General features: G+C 41.2%; 1 protein-coding gene across 1 annotated transcript in view; it reads right to left on the bottom strand.

Moving 5' to 3' along the window:
* Positions 1–2,400: 2,400 nt before the first annotated feature.
* ASZ1 (ankyrin repeat, SAM and basic leucine zipper domain containing 1) overlaps positions 2,401–15,677 on the bottom strand; it is a 69,716-nt gene continuing 56,439 nt past the window's right edge. The window contains exons 10-14 of the mRNA XM_090041567.1: positions 15,313–15,369; positions 14,279–14,391; positions 5,525–5,630; positions 4,787–4,900; positions 2,401–2,553 (exon numbers count right to left, since the gene is read on the bottom strand). Of these exons, the coding sequence (XP_089897693.1) occupies positions 2,401–2,553; positions 4,787–4,900; positions 5,525–5,630; positions 14,279–14,391; positions 15,313–15,369 (543 nt within the window). The remainder of the gene's footprint in view (positions 2,554–4,786; positions 4,901–5,524; positions 5,631–14,278; positions 14,392–15,312; positions 15,370–15,677) is intronic.

Below are 15,677 nucleotides of genomic sequence, written 5' to 3'. Positions count from 1 at the left end.
CAATTTGGTGTCTATTTCCCTCCCTTCCCACTCCTTCTTGCAATCTAGGTTTGCTAAGCTGCATGTACCCATATTACCTAAACTGAAGGAACAACACTCCTGTTACTCTTTCCATAGCTTTTACTTACAATCAGTGAAAAACTTTAGAAAGTGAATTGAGAGAGATACTTATCGCACAAGTCACTCATGAGGAATTAAACATTTACAGCATGCAGAATGCAGATATGGAGTTTCCGTAAAGGGCCACACCACGTACAAAAGTACGTCCAGATTTTCTGAACTTCCAGTGTTTAAATAATTTTCAGTGTTAGTTAATCTGTATCTGCTACTATTAACAAACACTGAATAAGCTAATGTAGGTCACTCTGCTAAAGGAGGGAATTTATTACACAAGTTTGGATAGCAGAGTTCAAGGGAAAATTCTTAATCCTCTATGATCTGTGTTAAATCAGTCTGCTAGAATTTTATTAACAACATCCATCTTTGTAATATACAAGTCTAGACATAAAAATTATATAGCAACTTTATATTCCATTCTCATGAGGTTTGCTCTAGTACTATTAATCTCAACCTTATTCAACAGGTAGTTGTATTTGTGACCCATATAAAACTTTACAATGAAGAACTACAAGTATTTTTTTCCAAAAAAGATATGGGGGGCTCATTAAATATTTAAAGGACAGGATTATCATCTGTTCATTGTAGCTGTAACATTGGATATTGCCATATGAAAGTAGCTGCTGAGATGAGATAAATAGAGGTGATGGATCAAACCAATGCTTATGATTAAAGATTCAACAAGATCCCTAGAATAAAAGAGTGACCATAGCACATCTTCTTTTTTTTCCATGTGCAATGAAATGATACAGCTCTATAAAATACTGACCAACACAGTTGTACTGCTGTCTTTAATATTCTGATTAAGGGTCCTGAGAAAAACAGATTTCACTACTGTTGTAAATAATAAACAGTATAACAAAGTATTTGAAGATGTGCCGTATTTACAAGTGGCAGCTAAATAAGAAAAAGAAATGAGTTTAAAAAAAGGGCACCTTTGTTTTATATAAAAATTAGCCAATTGCCCAACAAGGATGATGGGTGTGGTGGGGAAGGGGAGAGTGTGGGTGGGGACAGAGGACTGCGTAAGGCCCCCTCCCCTTACCTTCAGGGCTGGGCCTGGTCCCCCTTTCCTCTCCTCTGCCGTGCCCACCCACCCCATCCCCTCTGTTGTTGCAGGGCCGGGCCAGATCGGGCCTGACACCCCTCTCTGCCATTTTGGGGCAGCCCCTCCCCCAGCCGTTGCAGAGGCAGCCCGGTGCCCCCCCACCCCCCACTGTTGTTCCAGTGCCAGGCTAGGCTGGGCCCAGCGCGCACCCACCCCCACCCTGCCTGTTGTGGGGCTGGGCTGGGCCTGGTGAAACCCCCATCACCCTGCCCACTGCCATTTTGGGGCTGGGCTTGCCCCCCCCCCCCGCCACTGTTGTGGGGCTGGGCCAGGCGTAGAGCAAGCTCCCCCAGCCTGCCTGCCTCCCACTCCCATTTTGGGGCCAGGCCCACTTCTCTTCCCCATCTGCCAGGCCCGTGTCCACCTGCCTCCCCTTCCCATGAATGCCGGAGGGTGGGGGGCATGGACAGACAGAGCACCACCACCCAACATCCTGTGCCACTGCCGCACCACCCGCCTCCACTCTGTCCACTTCATTGCCGTCGCCTCCTGAGAGTGGGAGGGAGGGGGCAGCTGCACTGGCCTCGCCCCCCTGCTCCTTCCCCTCTGTCCCTGCTGTCATGGCAACATCAGGGCCTGCTCTCCCCCCACACTGTGGCAGGACCGAGTCCATTCCCCCCATCCCCTCATGCCACCGCTGCAGGTCTAACACTGTTCACCACCCCCCTTGTCCCGCCACCACTGCCTCCAGCTCCTCCATGGAGCAGGGTAGGGAGGGGCAGGGACTGAGGCCAGCTGTGCTGGCCCCATCCCCTCTCTCCCTGTTGTCATGGCAGCAGGCTGCACACTCTTGGAGCAGTCTGATTGGGTGTCTTGGCAGCCAATCAGAGTGTGAATAAAGCATTACGAACAGACAGACTATGGCATTTATATGTTAGACTTAATCTAAATGTTTTCCAGGTTTTATTTGTAAATTTATAAGCTATAACAAAATTTAAAGTAGATTTTCAAAGAAAACTTTTTAAAGAAAGCTGGATCGAGTTTGCAATGTAATTTCTTTCTAACTTTCAAGTACTGATCATTATAAAATTTAAACTCTTCAAAAATGAAACTATGAAGACTATGGTAACAGGTTCTTGTCAGGTTCTTCAAGTATCTTCTCACATTATAAATACAAGTTGTAGTTCTATCCAGTGAACAGATAACATATTTCAGAACAAAATGTTTGTTAAAAATTAGGTTTTCCTTAAGGTTACTTTGGTTATAAGTAAGAGAATTCCAAATCCAAACAGGGTTACTGCTCCCTTTTTTATTAATCTATTCTTCCATGTGGGTGTTCTTTCTAGGAGTTGCACACGACTCGGGTCATTCTTTTGTCCATTTTGAAACTAATAATTTAATGAAAAATAATTAACATGTTAGTGTCAGAGACTCAATAAAATACACTAAACCCTACTTTGGGTTTACATCAGTTTTACACACACACACACACACACACACTCATTTTGTTTTGCTCTCTTTTTAATTGGGGCCTGATGTTTCAGCTCAAGTCTACCACAAAGCTTCTACTGAACTCGGTGTGAGCAGGTCTTTATCTTATCTAGTGCTCAGCAAGTTATCACATAAATAGTAAAAACCAAAATGGCAGCAACTTGCCATAAATAAACAGAATTCCTTAAGAGATTTAAAACTGCCAACACAATTGTTGAAAAAAATATCCTGCACCATATGGGTTAGTAATTATTATACTGTAACAGCAAACTTAGCAATAATCACATGTTATATCAGGACTATGTAATCATAAGAGGCATAATTTGTAACGCACGCAAACACTCACACAATTATAACATCATTATATAATTAGTTATATTTAGTTCAATGACTCCCCTGTAATAGAAACGCAGTAAGCTGAGATTGCCCCTTTTCTGAGAGGCTAGGGGCTGTATGCCGCTGTGCTGTGCACTACAAAGCTCACTTGCTCTCCACCACAGATTCACCAGTTGTACCACTCAACCCCTAGGGGTGGAGGCAGCAAGTGGAAGATGGAGGAGGAGGAGAGTCCAAAGACTATGGTGACAGCAGGAGAGGAAGCAGCACCCAGAGTTAACCTCTTTCAGGCTAGAGGTGACCCACCAATTGGACAGTCCTGCAGTAAGCATACAGGAAAATTGGGGTAAAAGTGCTGACTTTACTGAGAATACCAAGGGCTTGTGTCATTGACTTCACTGGGGTCAGGTGAATCCCCCCACAAGAATATTACAGTTATAAAACTGGTTAAAGAATTTTATACTTTAGTTGATAGTTCTTTATTTAATGAAGTCTAGAAGAAAATGATTAAAGAGTTTACCTGGAATTTATCTATACTAATTATATTTACTGGATTAAAAAATATCATTTAACTTACTTAATATCACTTTTCACACTTACATGTTTACTCACTTTGCCTCTGTCAACAGTGAAGCTCCCAATAAAACACAAAGGTATGTTTTAAGGTTACAAGGATGTTATTCAGAACAATAATCATGGATAGCACATATAATGTAATGATTATTTTTGCAATGTAACTGTAAGAAGAGTATGTTTCTAACATGTTAGAACGTGAGAACGAAACGTTTTAAAAATGCATCCAAAGGCTGTGGTACAAGAATGCCTGAAGTTTGACATACATAAAAGTGCTATGACCTCCTTTTATGCTTACAAGTACAAATGGCCTAACTGTAACTGTTCATTTGCATACGCAATCACCACGTTTACATAAAATTAACTATTATATACATAAATGTAGGCACACAAATGCCTAACAGTTCTTTGCAACAACCTCAAACCGGCTATATAAAAAATAGGAATCAAACATATTAAGAAAAAGCTGCTACAGACATGTAAATTTACCTAAACTACAGGAAATAATATTAATAGTATATCCATGGACTGACTTCCACATGGCTTCATTCAGCAACAGATTCCTTTCTGACACTGATGCTCCATTTACTGAATCCCAGCACAGTCATTCCTTTTACAAGCCTATTACTTACAGCGACCCTGTCTGACAGGAGCTTGTCATTGTGTTGGTTTGAGAGTGACTGATGTGGTGCTAACATCTAGCCTTGACCTCTCCCACCCTCTTCTTTTGTCACCTCTGCACATTTATCTAGGTTGCCTCCTATTCCATCTCCAAAAGAACCTTAATATCTTTGTCATGAAGAGTCAGTTTATCCAGATGATACTTTCACATTGACAGAAGGATGTTTATAGTTGTGTGGTTTTCAAGGAACCCAAGGATATTCCCTCATTTTGGGTTGCATTTCTCTACCATAAAGATTCAGCTCTCTGCTTTTCAATTTAAAAAAAAAGATAAGCAAAAAGATGAAAAAGTAGTTCTAGCTTCCTATGATATTTATCAACACTGCCTTCAAACTGTATGGATGAATCACCAGTGGGTGATGTAAGAACAGTTACTGCACTTCTCAACCCCAAATTTCTATTGCCTCCACAGCAACCTATGCCAACTTGGAAGGAAGTGACCAAACTAGTCTTTAAAGATCTTCTCTGTGGCAGCAGGTACAGAATTTGTTAAATGAAATGAGTCTATGGCATTTCAAATATATTCAGACATATACCCACCTTTTGCATAAGGTCCTTCAGTTTACTAACTTCTTCACCCAAATCTTCAACACTGCAGACCAAGTCCTCACAAACTTTAGAGAAGCTCTGGGGTGGACCCCACTCCAGTACAATCTATTAAAAGTTTACAGAGTTACTCAAAATCTAGAACAATTCTGACCTAGAACAACTGCAATTAAAACATGAACACGAGGCAAGGATTTCTGTGGATGTTATCTTTTACTGGGGTCAATACTATGGTTGGGATAGACTTAGACAAGCTTTCAAACATAATGCATTCTTCTACTCCACTGATTTTCAATCTTCTGAAGTAACAGAACCTTTTCGTATCACTGTTTTTGCCATGGAACCCCTACCCAACCATGGCAGTGATCCATTAGAAGATCACCCATAAAAATCCTTATCTTTCACATATTTCCTAGACTATCATGGCTACCACATCACTCCAACACTACCAAAACATTTCTGTAATGTATTTATAACCTTTATACACTATGACATTGGGGAAACCAAGGTGACATACTTTGGAAGCTTACAAAGCTTAAGGGGTTTTTTTTCTTTGTTTTTTAAAGAATATTGCAACTTAAAGTGAGTTTCAAAATAACACTACAAAAGAATGACAGACACTTATCTGAACTAGGCAATACTATAAAAGTAAAAAAAGACTATAATCTTTATTCATATTTTCCATTTAGAGGCTAAACTAATGAATACCCCGGGTGCATCTTTGTTAGATACCTTGTGAGAGTTTGAGGGTAACTGGGTGATGATAGACTGCACAGCAGCTGTAAGGTGACCACACTGTCTATTCAGTTTCAGAAGAAAAGTGACGAACTCATCACCACTGTAAAAAAAAACCCAAACAAACAGAAGTTATTCTAATGTTAATTATAAAAAATGTCCTGCAAATTAATAAAACCATTATTACTCTTCTAATTCCAATGTATTGGTTAGGAAACTGGGTATGCAATTTAATTAAGAAATAACATTTTTAAAAGTTAACTTACTGTGGAGCTCTACATACACTACATTTCAAAAAACTTATTTTTCTCCACCAAAAGATCTTAAGATAGAGTTGCATAGAACAACATACTCATTAAAAATGTCTGAAATTATAACAGTGTTGTTTGAACAAAAAATTGTCAAAATGCTTAGTTTACTTTCTTTCCGATGGCACCATTGGAATTAAGTTTATGGTCATATTTACATGAATTAAGTTTATGGCCCTATTAGACACTAAAATTGCAATATAATTGTCTCTGTAGAATGTAGATCTTGAAACCCAGAGTTTAACAAAACCTGAAAAAAAGAAGTCTCAAGTCTATTTTATGTAGGAGATACTTTTGATATGAGGCTTGTACATTCAAGCAGCATGCGGAACTGAACTTTGCTTTGTACTTGGTGCCTGGGTACTCTGACCAATGTTTGGTAGTAAACAGAATGGACTGAGGTGTTCAGCCAGAAAAGCAGCTGGATGAAGCGATGAGTAAAGCCAACTTAGGCCTTGCATTTCACACTCTTTTTCAAAATGGATTTTGGAAGGTATTACGTTCTCCAATTTGAAGATTATCTTATGCTCGGTAGCATATAACTACGAAGGGAGCGGGGCAGCTGCCCTGGATGCCAACTTAGAATTGCCCCACCCACCACAGGAGCCTTTGCTATGGCAGGTGCAGACCCATGCCATCCAGACATAGAAGCCTGGCAGCCCTGTGCTCAAGTCTATGGGGCTGCAGCTGAGGGGCAGGCTTGATGCATACTGGCTGCACCAGACCTGCAACACAGCCTCCCTGCTGGCTGTCCCTGGTGCCCTGTTCATCCCCTGCTTCCCCCTCCCACCAAATACTCTACTGGAGTCTCAGTTGGATGGAGGCCTGCCAGGTCTGAGAAAGGCTGTGGTAGAAGGGTTGGGAGCATGTGTGTCCCAGGTGAGGTGATCAGGATCCAAGAGGAAAATTTCCCACCAAGGTTGTCAGGTCCCTCACTTGATGTAGGAAAGAAAAGGCCAGCTACCACCACAGGAAGGGCTCACCAGCAAAGACCAGATGCTGAAGGCTTTACAGGTAAGAAGGCAGGCACCCTGCTCACCAGGTCAATTGGTCCCTGACCCACCTTGTTGGTGGGCAGGCAGAGGACAGCCCTCTGAAGTCAGCAGTGCCCGCTCCAGAAGGATTCCAGAAGTTTCTAGGGCCTTTTCAGCAAAGTCCTTGGTTGATGCAGGATGACACACCTGTGCCACAGAGCAGCAGCTGCCAGGTTGCCAGGAGTGGCTGGGCAGGAGCCAGAGTCACCACATAGTTTTGACCTCAGCAACCTTAATATGGTCTTTCCAGTTCTTTGCCAGATAGGCTGATAGGACTAGAAAAATGGCCAGGGCTTTGAAGCCATCGCGGCACCAGGGCAGGCTCCATGCAGGTCTGGGGACTAAGCACTGGCACAGAGAAGCAACAGAAAAAGCATGTCAGTTTTGGCTCCTTTGACATGGGCTGAGGAAGTGTGCTCATAGGCCTGCTGACACTTGATCAGGGACTGGACATCGCCCTCAATGTTCACAAAAACAGCCATATCACTGGCATACGCTATCACTGTAACTACAGGACCAACAGCTGCTTGTCAGGTGCCACCGCATCACTTGGAGCAGTGGCTCAGTGGTTAGGGCATAGAGCATTCTGGAAGGGGGCAGCCCTGTTGGATACCCCTGCATGCAGGGAATGGAGCACATAGTGCTTCATTCACCAAGGAAGAGGGAGGCTACGAGAACACTTTAAGTCCTCTTCTGGTTACGACAGTTTTTGGGCCATGCTTTTCATAACTACAGCTTGTTGAATGCTGTATATATTGCTCTGGAATATTAGGATAGTCAGGTTCAGTGCTTTCCATGCTACTTTTGATGAAATTCACACCACCAAATAAATGCATTTATGAGAAATTCTGCCCACTCCTTTGTTGCTTTAGGTTTAAGGACCAAAGATATAGGTGGGTTACCCTCCTCCAAAGAGGAATTCTACATTAGCATCTCTAACACACAGTTTCCCCTGTGCATCAGTCCTCTTACCTTCTGGTTACCAAAAACTATGAATCCTAAGCAAATTTCACCAACAAATGAAACAGGATGAAAGGACGCCTGTTCAGATAAGGCAAATGGATTGTGGTACTGCTCAATTTCAAGCATATATGCTTCCAAGATCCAGTGGAAGTACAAAAATTTAAAGTCTCAAGTACAAATTATTGTGAAAATATATGTTTTTGTAAATATTAATGTCATATTTGTATATTGTTATTTGGTATTTCAAAGGATGTATTTTTAAACATGAACCAGCTTGGCAGTGGTTTCACTATCATCTTAAGTTCCCCAAAGTAATAACAATGTAGTCTGTGGTACAAAATATTGTGCAGTGCTAGAGAGAGGCAAGCAATATTTTTACAAAGGAAGTTGAAATTTCCAGCATTTCTCTTAAAAAATAATAATTTAAAATGAAAGAATTTTGTTTGCTTATTGATAGGAGTCAATGTAAAAACTATTAGCTAATATTATTTAGTATATTGCTATGACCCAAATGATTTAAAATGTTTTATAGAAAAATATTTTAAAGTAAATATTAGTATTTTGGATAAAAATTCTGTCATTAAATGAAGTGATCATAACCAGATACAGTCTGTAAGTTTCTCTTGCATGCTGAGCGCCCATCAAACAAGTCTATCATGAAGAATTCTTCTGACTTAAAAGATACATTTTATAGCTGGCTAGGATCAAATGACATCTGTGCTTTTTCACAAAGGAACACTAATTATTTTTGAAGCTCTCTGTTCATAATTTCTCACACAAAGTATGTTAAAGGCATGAAATGGAACAAAACAAAGGACAATTATTACCTTATTGTACTTCCTAAAAACATTCAAATACCAGGAATGACTATTAGAATGAATTACTGTACCAAGTGAAAAATTTAACATTTTCGGTCTTGTTGAATGCTTGGATAAGATATACTCCATTGTGCTTTCAACAAGAGTTGGAATTTTCACAAAAAATACACAGTTCTTTAGAATATATTTCCTAAACAGTGTGAAACACCTTTTGGGAGCTTATAATCAATCAGTTCAACATTTTCTACTGTTAGTTTTTCTATGACTTAATGACTAATTTTCCCTCCTTATAGAATGACTGAACAAATGTGAAGCAAAATCTTTACATAAACAGCATGTAAGCAGAGCCTGTGATTTAGCCACAAGGTCAGATTCCTGGAATACATGTGTCTAACAGTTTTCTTTAAAAAAATATGCAACACTTCTAATAATTGAATTTGTGTCATATACTGTCTACCCAACAGCCTTCTATTAGTTCATTGTTTCTTATCACCCATGAAAACAGAAAACTGGAGTAAGATTTATAAACATAACAAATCATCTAAGAACACACAGTTCTATGCATTTCACATATTTAATACATTAAATAAAAAATACAGAGGAAACAGGTTATCTGTGTTTTAACCCCTTTTCACCCATTCAGTGGAATCCTTCCTGTTTATTTTCCGTTAATTTCTCAGTCATATGTATATCTAAATTTCAGAATGATGTACATAAACAGATGCCTATTGGGAAAAAAAACGATGCACTTCTTCAGTTGGTTGTTTATATTCAATCTTTGTGGGGGGTACAGATAGGGGTGTACATGCATACACCCACACACACACACTCATCTCCTGCTTATAATATACACTACATTAAGTTTTTCTTTAAAATTTTTCACATATTTCTCTTTCTAAAAAAGCAAAAAAGATGAAGACCTTTAACATTTTTCCCCTTTGTTGGGCTTTGGGTTACATTCCCATTTTCATTTTCACTGTATGTCACAGTAGCATCTCCTTCTTGGCTCTCCTGGATTTTCTCCCCTATCCATGGACAGATTAAAACTTTTTTTTAAATCCATTCTTAGTTTGGAGGCATCCTTCTTATGGTTTCTCTTCAATGATTGGGGTTGTGCACATCTTGTGAGTGTGTATGCCTCTATCCAGTGGACTCACTAGGTCGTTTTAATGTCTCAGGAAATCCCACACTCCTGGAAAATGTTCCATGTGTACATTTTTTTTTTTTACTTCTAGGACACTCAAATCTCATCTCCAGATGCATCTCACAGTTAAATACAAGGGTTTCACCCCAATCCATCAACAAGAGATTCAGATGGGCATTTTGCAAACTGCATCAATGAGTGTTTTCAGAGGCCCTCCATTCCCTGCAATAGGGGAGGTCTCTCTGGACACCAGCTGTAGTTTACAGGTGTGCAATGGCACAAATTATATCATACCAGTGGGTTCTTCATATTATCACAACTAGATAAGCCATCCAAGTGCTTTCCTCCTTGTCTGTTTTCAGGGACCCTTCATGTAATTTTGTTACAGAAAAAGGTACCTACCCTGTTATGACAGGGGCAATAGGAATGGGGTCTACAGTAATTATTTCCTAGTTCTGAAGGAGGGTGGGGGTGGGGACAATGCATCTGGGACTTAAGGCAACTTGATAACTTTAATTCGCAAACTCAAGTCCAAAAGAATCATGTTAGTGACCATCAGCCCATTTCTGAAGGAGGGTGACTGGTTTGCATCTCTCAAGTTACAGGACACTTATTTCCATAATGCTATCAGATCCATACACACAAAACCTTTTATTTTCAGCAGATCAGAATCATCACCAGTATAATGTCCTCTCATTCAGCCTCTCAGTGATCCTGAGTTTCAGCTTTCTCTGAGTTGCAGCCGAGCATCTCAGACAGTAAGGACTTGCTGCTTAGTCTTTCCTGGATGATTAGCAGGTTAGAGTCAAGAGTTAGAGAGCACGAAATACTAGAATCCAGCTCTTCCCCTATGTGGGGGGATTGTGGGTCGTTCCCTCCCATCCCGCAGGTGTAATCAGCTCCTGTGCAGACATTCAAGTCAATAAGACTCACTTTGACAGCAAGGGTCTACCCCTGACAGGATATTTTTCAGTCCCTACAAGAATGAATCCTGATGGTTGAAAATTACCCAAAAATAATGGTAAAAAGCAATTTCTAGATGCTTGGTTATGTGGCTACCTGAACCTTTGTGATACCAAGGATCAAACATCACCTCAGGAAGGTGAAAATTGCAAACTGTGGAAGCACTCTCCATGAAGGAGAAATCCCCTTATATCAGTTGAAAAATAACTGGTTTATATGGTCCAGTCTTCACTTAAATGACAGAAGAACCAGGCTCAATATGCATTAAAGCTTGCATAGGCCCTTTCTCCCCCAGTACCTATCCATGGCCCTCATAATGGGTGCCTGTCTGTCAGGATGAAGTGTCCACATTGGTGAGCTCCAGGTACAGGGTCTTTGGATACAGTAAAACTCTATATTCATATGTTGGAATTCAGGGCAGCATGCAGAACTTGCCTTCCTGCACCAAATTGAGGATTGTGACAAATCAATACTGACAACAATAACATGACGCTCAATATCAACAGGGAGAGTGGTGCAAATTGTTTCTTCGTATGCAACAAAATAGTGCACCAATGGTAGTGCTGCATCTGTCATCATCTCACAGACCTTTCTGCAATGTACCTCCCTAGTCTCACCAGGCTTATTCCCTTAAGCAACAAGTGGGTGGGAAAACAAGAGGTTGGTTCTTTAATCCAGCTCTGAGAAACTCACTGAAGAAATCCTGCAGTCTTACTGGCTGTCTTCTATGTGATGATTTGGAATAGCTTAACATAATTTATTAATTGCAGTTTGAAATTCTGGATATTTAATTGGGCTACAAGCTCCATTTTGACTGGGAAACTAGACTGCTTTCTTTCTCATTTATGTCTTTAGATGGAATTCCAAGGGGTGGAATGAAGGAGAATTTAAGTCTCGGGGTCATCATATTCAAATGGAAGTCCCTACTGCAAAAGGGGGGGCTAAAATAAGAAAGCCAATCCACCCAGGCAGGTAACTATCTAACAGATGACAGCGAGAACAAAATGGAAGTATCCACTGAGGTTGCTTGGTGAAGGTCACAGTAGAAGGAAGCTCAAATTTACAAAAGCTCAACTCTCAAATAATTTTTTTCTGAAGAAAGAGATCAGGAAACCAAAAACAGAAAGGTGGCTGCAGAAGCCAGATGACACACTGTACTCCTGAGAACTGAAAAGACTAAGGCTAGGTACAGACATTACACTTAATGGACTTTAAGTATGCAGAAAGTGCTTTACAGCTGTAACAGAACAGGTGTTCATGGCACATAGGGTGCTTTAAAAATGGCAGATCCCGCTCCAAGTTAACCCTGGATGGCTGTATAGTAACCTAAAGTGCTTTCTGTCATAGTTTCATAGTTCTGGGGTCAGAAGGGACCTGAGTAGACCATCTAGTCTGGCCCCCTGCCATGGCAGGAAAGAGTACTGGGGTCAAACGACCCCAGCAAGGTGTACATCTAGCCTCCTCTTAAAGACCCCCAGGGTAGGAGCCAGCACCACTTCTCTTGGAAGTTGGTTCCAGATCCTAGCCGTCCTGACCATGAAGTAGCGCCTTCTGATATCTAGCTTAAATCTACCCTCTGCCACCTTGTGACTGTTATTCCTGGTCACTCCTGGCAGTGCTTGGGGGAACGGGGACTTCCCCAGTTCTTGCTGGTCCCCTCTGACTAGTTTGTAACAGGCCACTAGATCGCCCCTCAGCCTTCTCTCCTGGAGGCTGAACAGGTTCAGGTCCTGTAGCCTCTCCTCATAGGGCCTGCCCTGCTGCCCCATGATCATGCAAGTAGCCCTCCTCTGGACCCTCTCCATGTTGTCCACATCCCTCTTGAAGTGCGGCACCCAGAACTGGACGCAGTACTCCAGCTGCGACCTGACCAGTGCCGCATGGAGGGGGAGGATCACCTCTTTGGATCTCCTTGAGATGCATCTGTGGATGCCTGTCAAGGTACGGTTGGCTTTCCTGACTGCATCCCCACACTGCCAGCCCATGTTCATCTTGGAGTCAATGATGTCAAAGCACTTTATTGAATATCTGTTGCACATGTCATTGAGGGTTAACTTAAGGTGTTGCACAGGGCTGCACTCTAGCTTTGGGCAGAGATCATTTGTTCTGTCCAAGTGTAGTACTGGCCATGCCCCTCATCTGTCACTGACCCAAGTCAGTGACAGCCTCTGATCCCAACCTGGACGGTGGGACAGAGTAAAGTTCAATGAGTTGAGTGCTTCAGCCATGGTCTTTTTGAATGTCCATACTTAGCCTAAACGCTGTAAAGCACAGGTGTCAACCCCCCTGAATGTTTTTCTTCCTGGGAAACTTCCTTCAGCTTCACCACAATCTGGGCCTGCTTTTCAATCACGCTGGCGATTGCCTGGATCTCATCTTCTTTTTTCTCTTTGGCTTCAACAATCTGAGATTCAGACCATTTATTGACTATTTCCTTGCAAGCATCTTGTAATAGGTCTTCTTCCAGTACCCTAGGCTGGATCTTCCTGTACCCTAGGCTGGATCCAAACCACAGGAATCCTTGTGGGCTGGATCAGCAGCAGCAGAAACTGCAGATGGGGTGGTAGTGGGGTAAATGGCCACAGGCCAGGTGGCCACTTGCCAAACTGGAGACAGCAGGCCAAAGGACGAGTGAGGTTGTGTTTGCACAGTTCTTGCTTACTTCCTTGCAGCTGATGGCCATGTCCACTGGGGCCTTATATTGTGTGATAGGCCCACCTACTTCTTGCCATGCCACCACATTTCCTGGTCCATCTCAGCCACAGGGCTACCAATGGAGTGGTTCTGCAGACCAGAACCAGCCTGAAGGCCATATATAAATTGGCAAAGAAACTGATGCAAGGGATAGCACACAGGTATTTTTATGGTTCTGTTTGTATCTTCCCCTCCCTTGGCCTGTCTAAGAGAGCAATTTCTTCAGAACCCTTTTAAAGAATCTGCAAAGTTTGTGGATTAAACACCTGAATCAGTGTGGGTCTCTGGAGAGATGCACTGTAACCAGTCCCAGGAGCTCTGGGAAAGTGATCTTGGGATGTCAGAACTGGTCTTTAGGAGCCTCTACAGCAGCTAGACTAAAACCCCTTTTCCACAAAAGTGAATTACTGATAAAGAATGAATCACTGCTAGAGCTCACCCTGACAAAAGGAAGCTTAAAATGATACAGATTCAGTATGTCAGACCCAGTTGAGTAAGTGTACAGCAGGCAGAGCTTGGATAGACCAGTGATAACCTTTTGAGACACAGGAGAAAGATTTCCCATTCATGCAAGGAGGTGGCAACATCAAAGACAGTAACAAAAGCATAAACCATAAAAAACAAAAAACCATGCAACAGAAAACTGTATGCTGTTCACTGTTGTAACCCTAGTCCTTCACCTGACTATTCATTACTAAAAGCCGTCACAAGTTCTTAATTTAGGAATAAATTTAGCTACTAGCACATATATGATGAATATGTGCTGTAACATTTAAAAAAATAACCATGTCTTTCTGCTGTAATAAACACTGCAAGATGACCTTTACCTGAATTCTAACTTCATCACTTCAGGCAACTCTCCAAATTTTAGTTCTTCTATCTGTAGCTCTTTAGCAGCCTCAAGGATTTTCTGTTGGTCTCTTGTATTTATAATTCCAAACTAAATTAAAAAGGCATTTTAAAATATAATTAATGATGAAGAACAGAGGAGAGAGGTTAAAATTACTGGAAATACATAAATGTAATTATTTACATAAAAAATTTCTGAGAAATTTCCACCACTAGAAATCTGTGTAGGAGAGGGTGTGGTACAGGTATTCAGCCTGCAGCTGCCTCCTTTGCCTTCCCTAAACTGGAAACATCTTGGTCTGGGGAAGGCATAGGGAGCAGAGGCTGCTCCATTCCTCCTGTTCTCAGGAAGGGGTGGAGCAGTATGGAAAGACTCTCCATGCCCTCCCCCAACCAGGAAAACTGGTCTGAGGAAGTGCAGGGAACATTGCCCCTCCTGTCTATTCCCCAGACAAGGAACACCCCAGTCAGGGAAGAAGCAGCAATGGAACATTGTCCCCCACGCTTTCTCCAGACTAGTATATCTATGGTCATAGAAAGGCTTGGGGAGCCACAGCAGCTCAACTTCTCCTTAAGGTGTAATGGAAAGGTAGATGGGTCTTGGTTCTATTTCTGGTTTCATCAGCTCTAACCTTGGATACATAATGTATTGCCTAACACTCTGATTATTTTTTCAGTGGGCTTTTGAAGTTAAAGATTGCACACCTCTATTACCTCTAAAGTGGGGCTGAAGGTTCAATTCAGCCTCCAAAATTTTTATAACTGATAATACTGCAGAAAAGGGAAACATCCAAATTGCAGCTCAGCTCCCACATTGAATTAAGAAACTGGGAGCAGAAATTAACAAACTACTATTATCTTCATTTAAAAATTGCATAGATCTATGGCTATCCAAATAACCCAAAATAATATAGATGATTGAAGTAACAAACTTTTACCCTTCAAACTGCATATCAGTATCTAAACATAAAAGTAATGAAAATAAATGAAATTTCCCAAGTAGAATGCTGACCTGTGCAAAGTCATCTTTTCCCATGGTTAAAAGCTGCCTTATGGTTATCTCTCTTTCCTGTATGAAATAAGTTTTCAGTTGTCAAATATGAACATTCAGAAGAAAAACTCAGGGAAAAAAACAGTTATACGAGTCATTTACCGAAGCAGTATTGTGAAGTTTCTCAAGTGAATTCATAATACACCGTTTTTAGCTCAGAAATTTAGTTATAATTCCTAAAATTTAATCTGTAGTCTTCCAAAATACACCACATGAGAATAATAAAGGAGCACCTTAGAGATATGAAAGGTAGCATATCAGATGCATATTTCTGACTTATTTTTCCAAAAAAATATTAAAATGTAACTTAAGAAAGGTTTAAAGAT

The sequence above is a fragment of the Crocodylus siamensis genome, chromosome 4, assembly GCF_052110815.1.
Source record: "Crocodylus siamensis isolate JL-2025a chromosome 4, ASM5211081v1, whole genome shotgun sequence".
NCBI classification, from domain to species: domain Eukaryota; kingdom Metazoa; phylum Chordata; order Crocodylia; family Crocodylidae; genus Crocodylus; species Crocodylus siamensis.
This window is presented reverse-complemented; position numbering and strand designations above follow the sequence as displayed.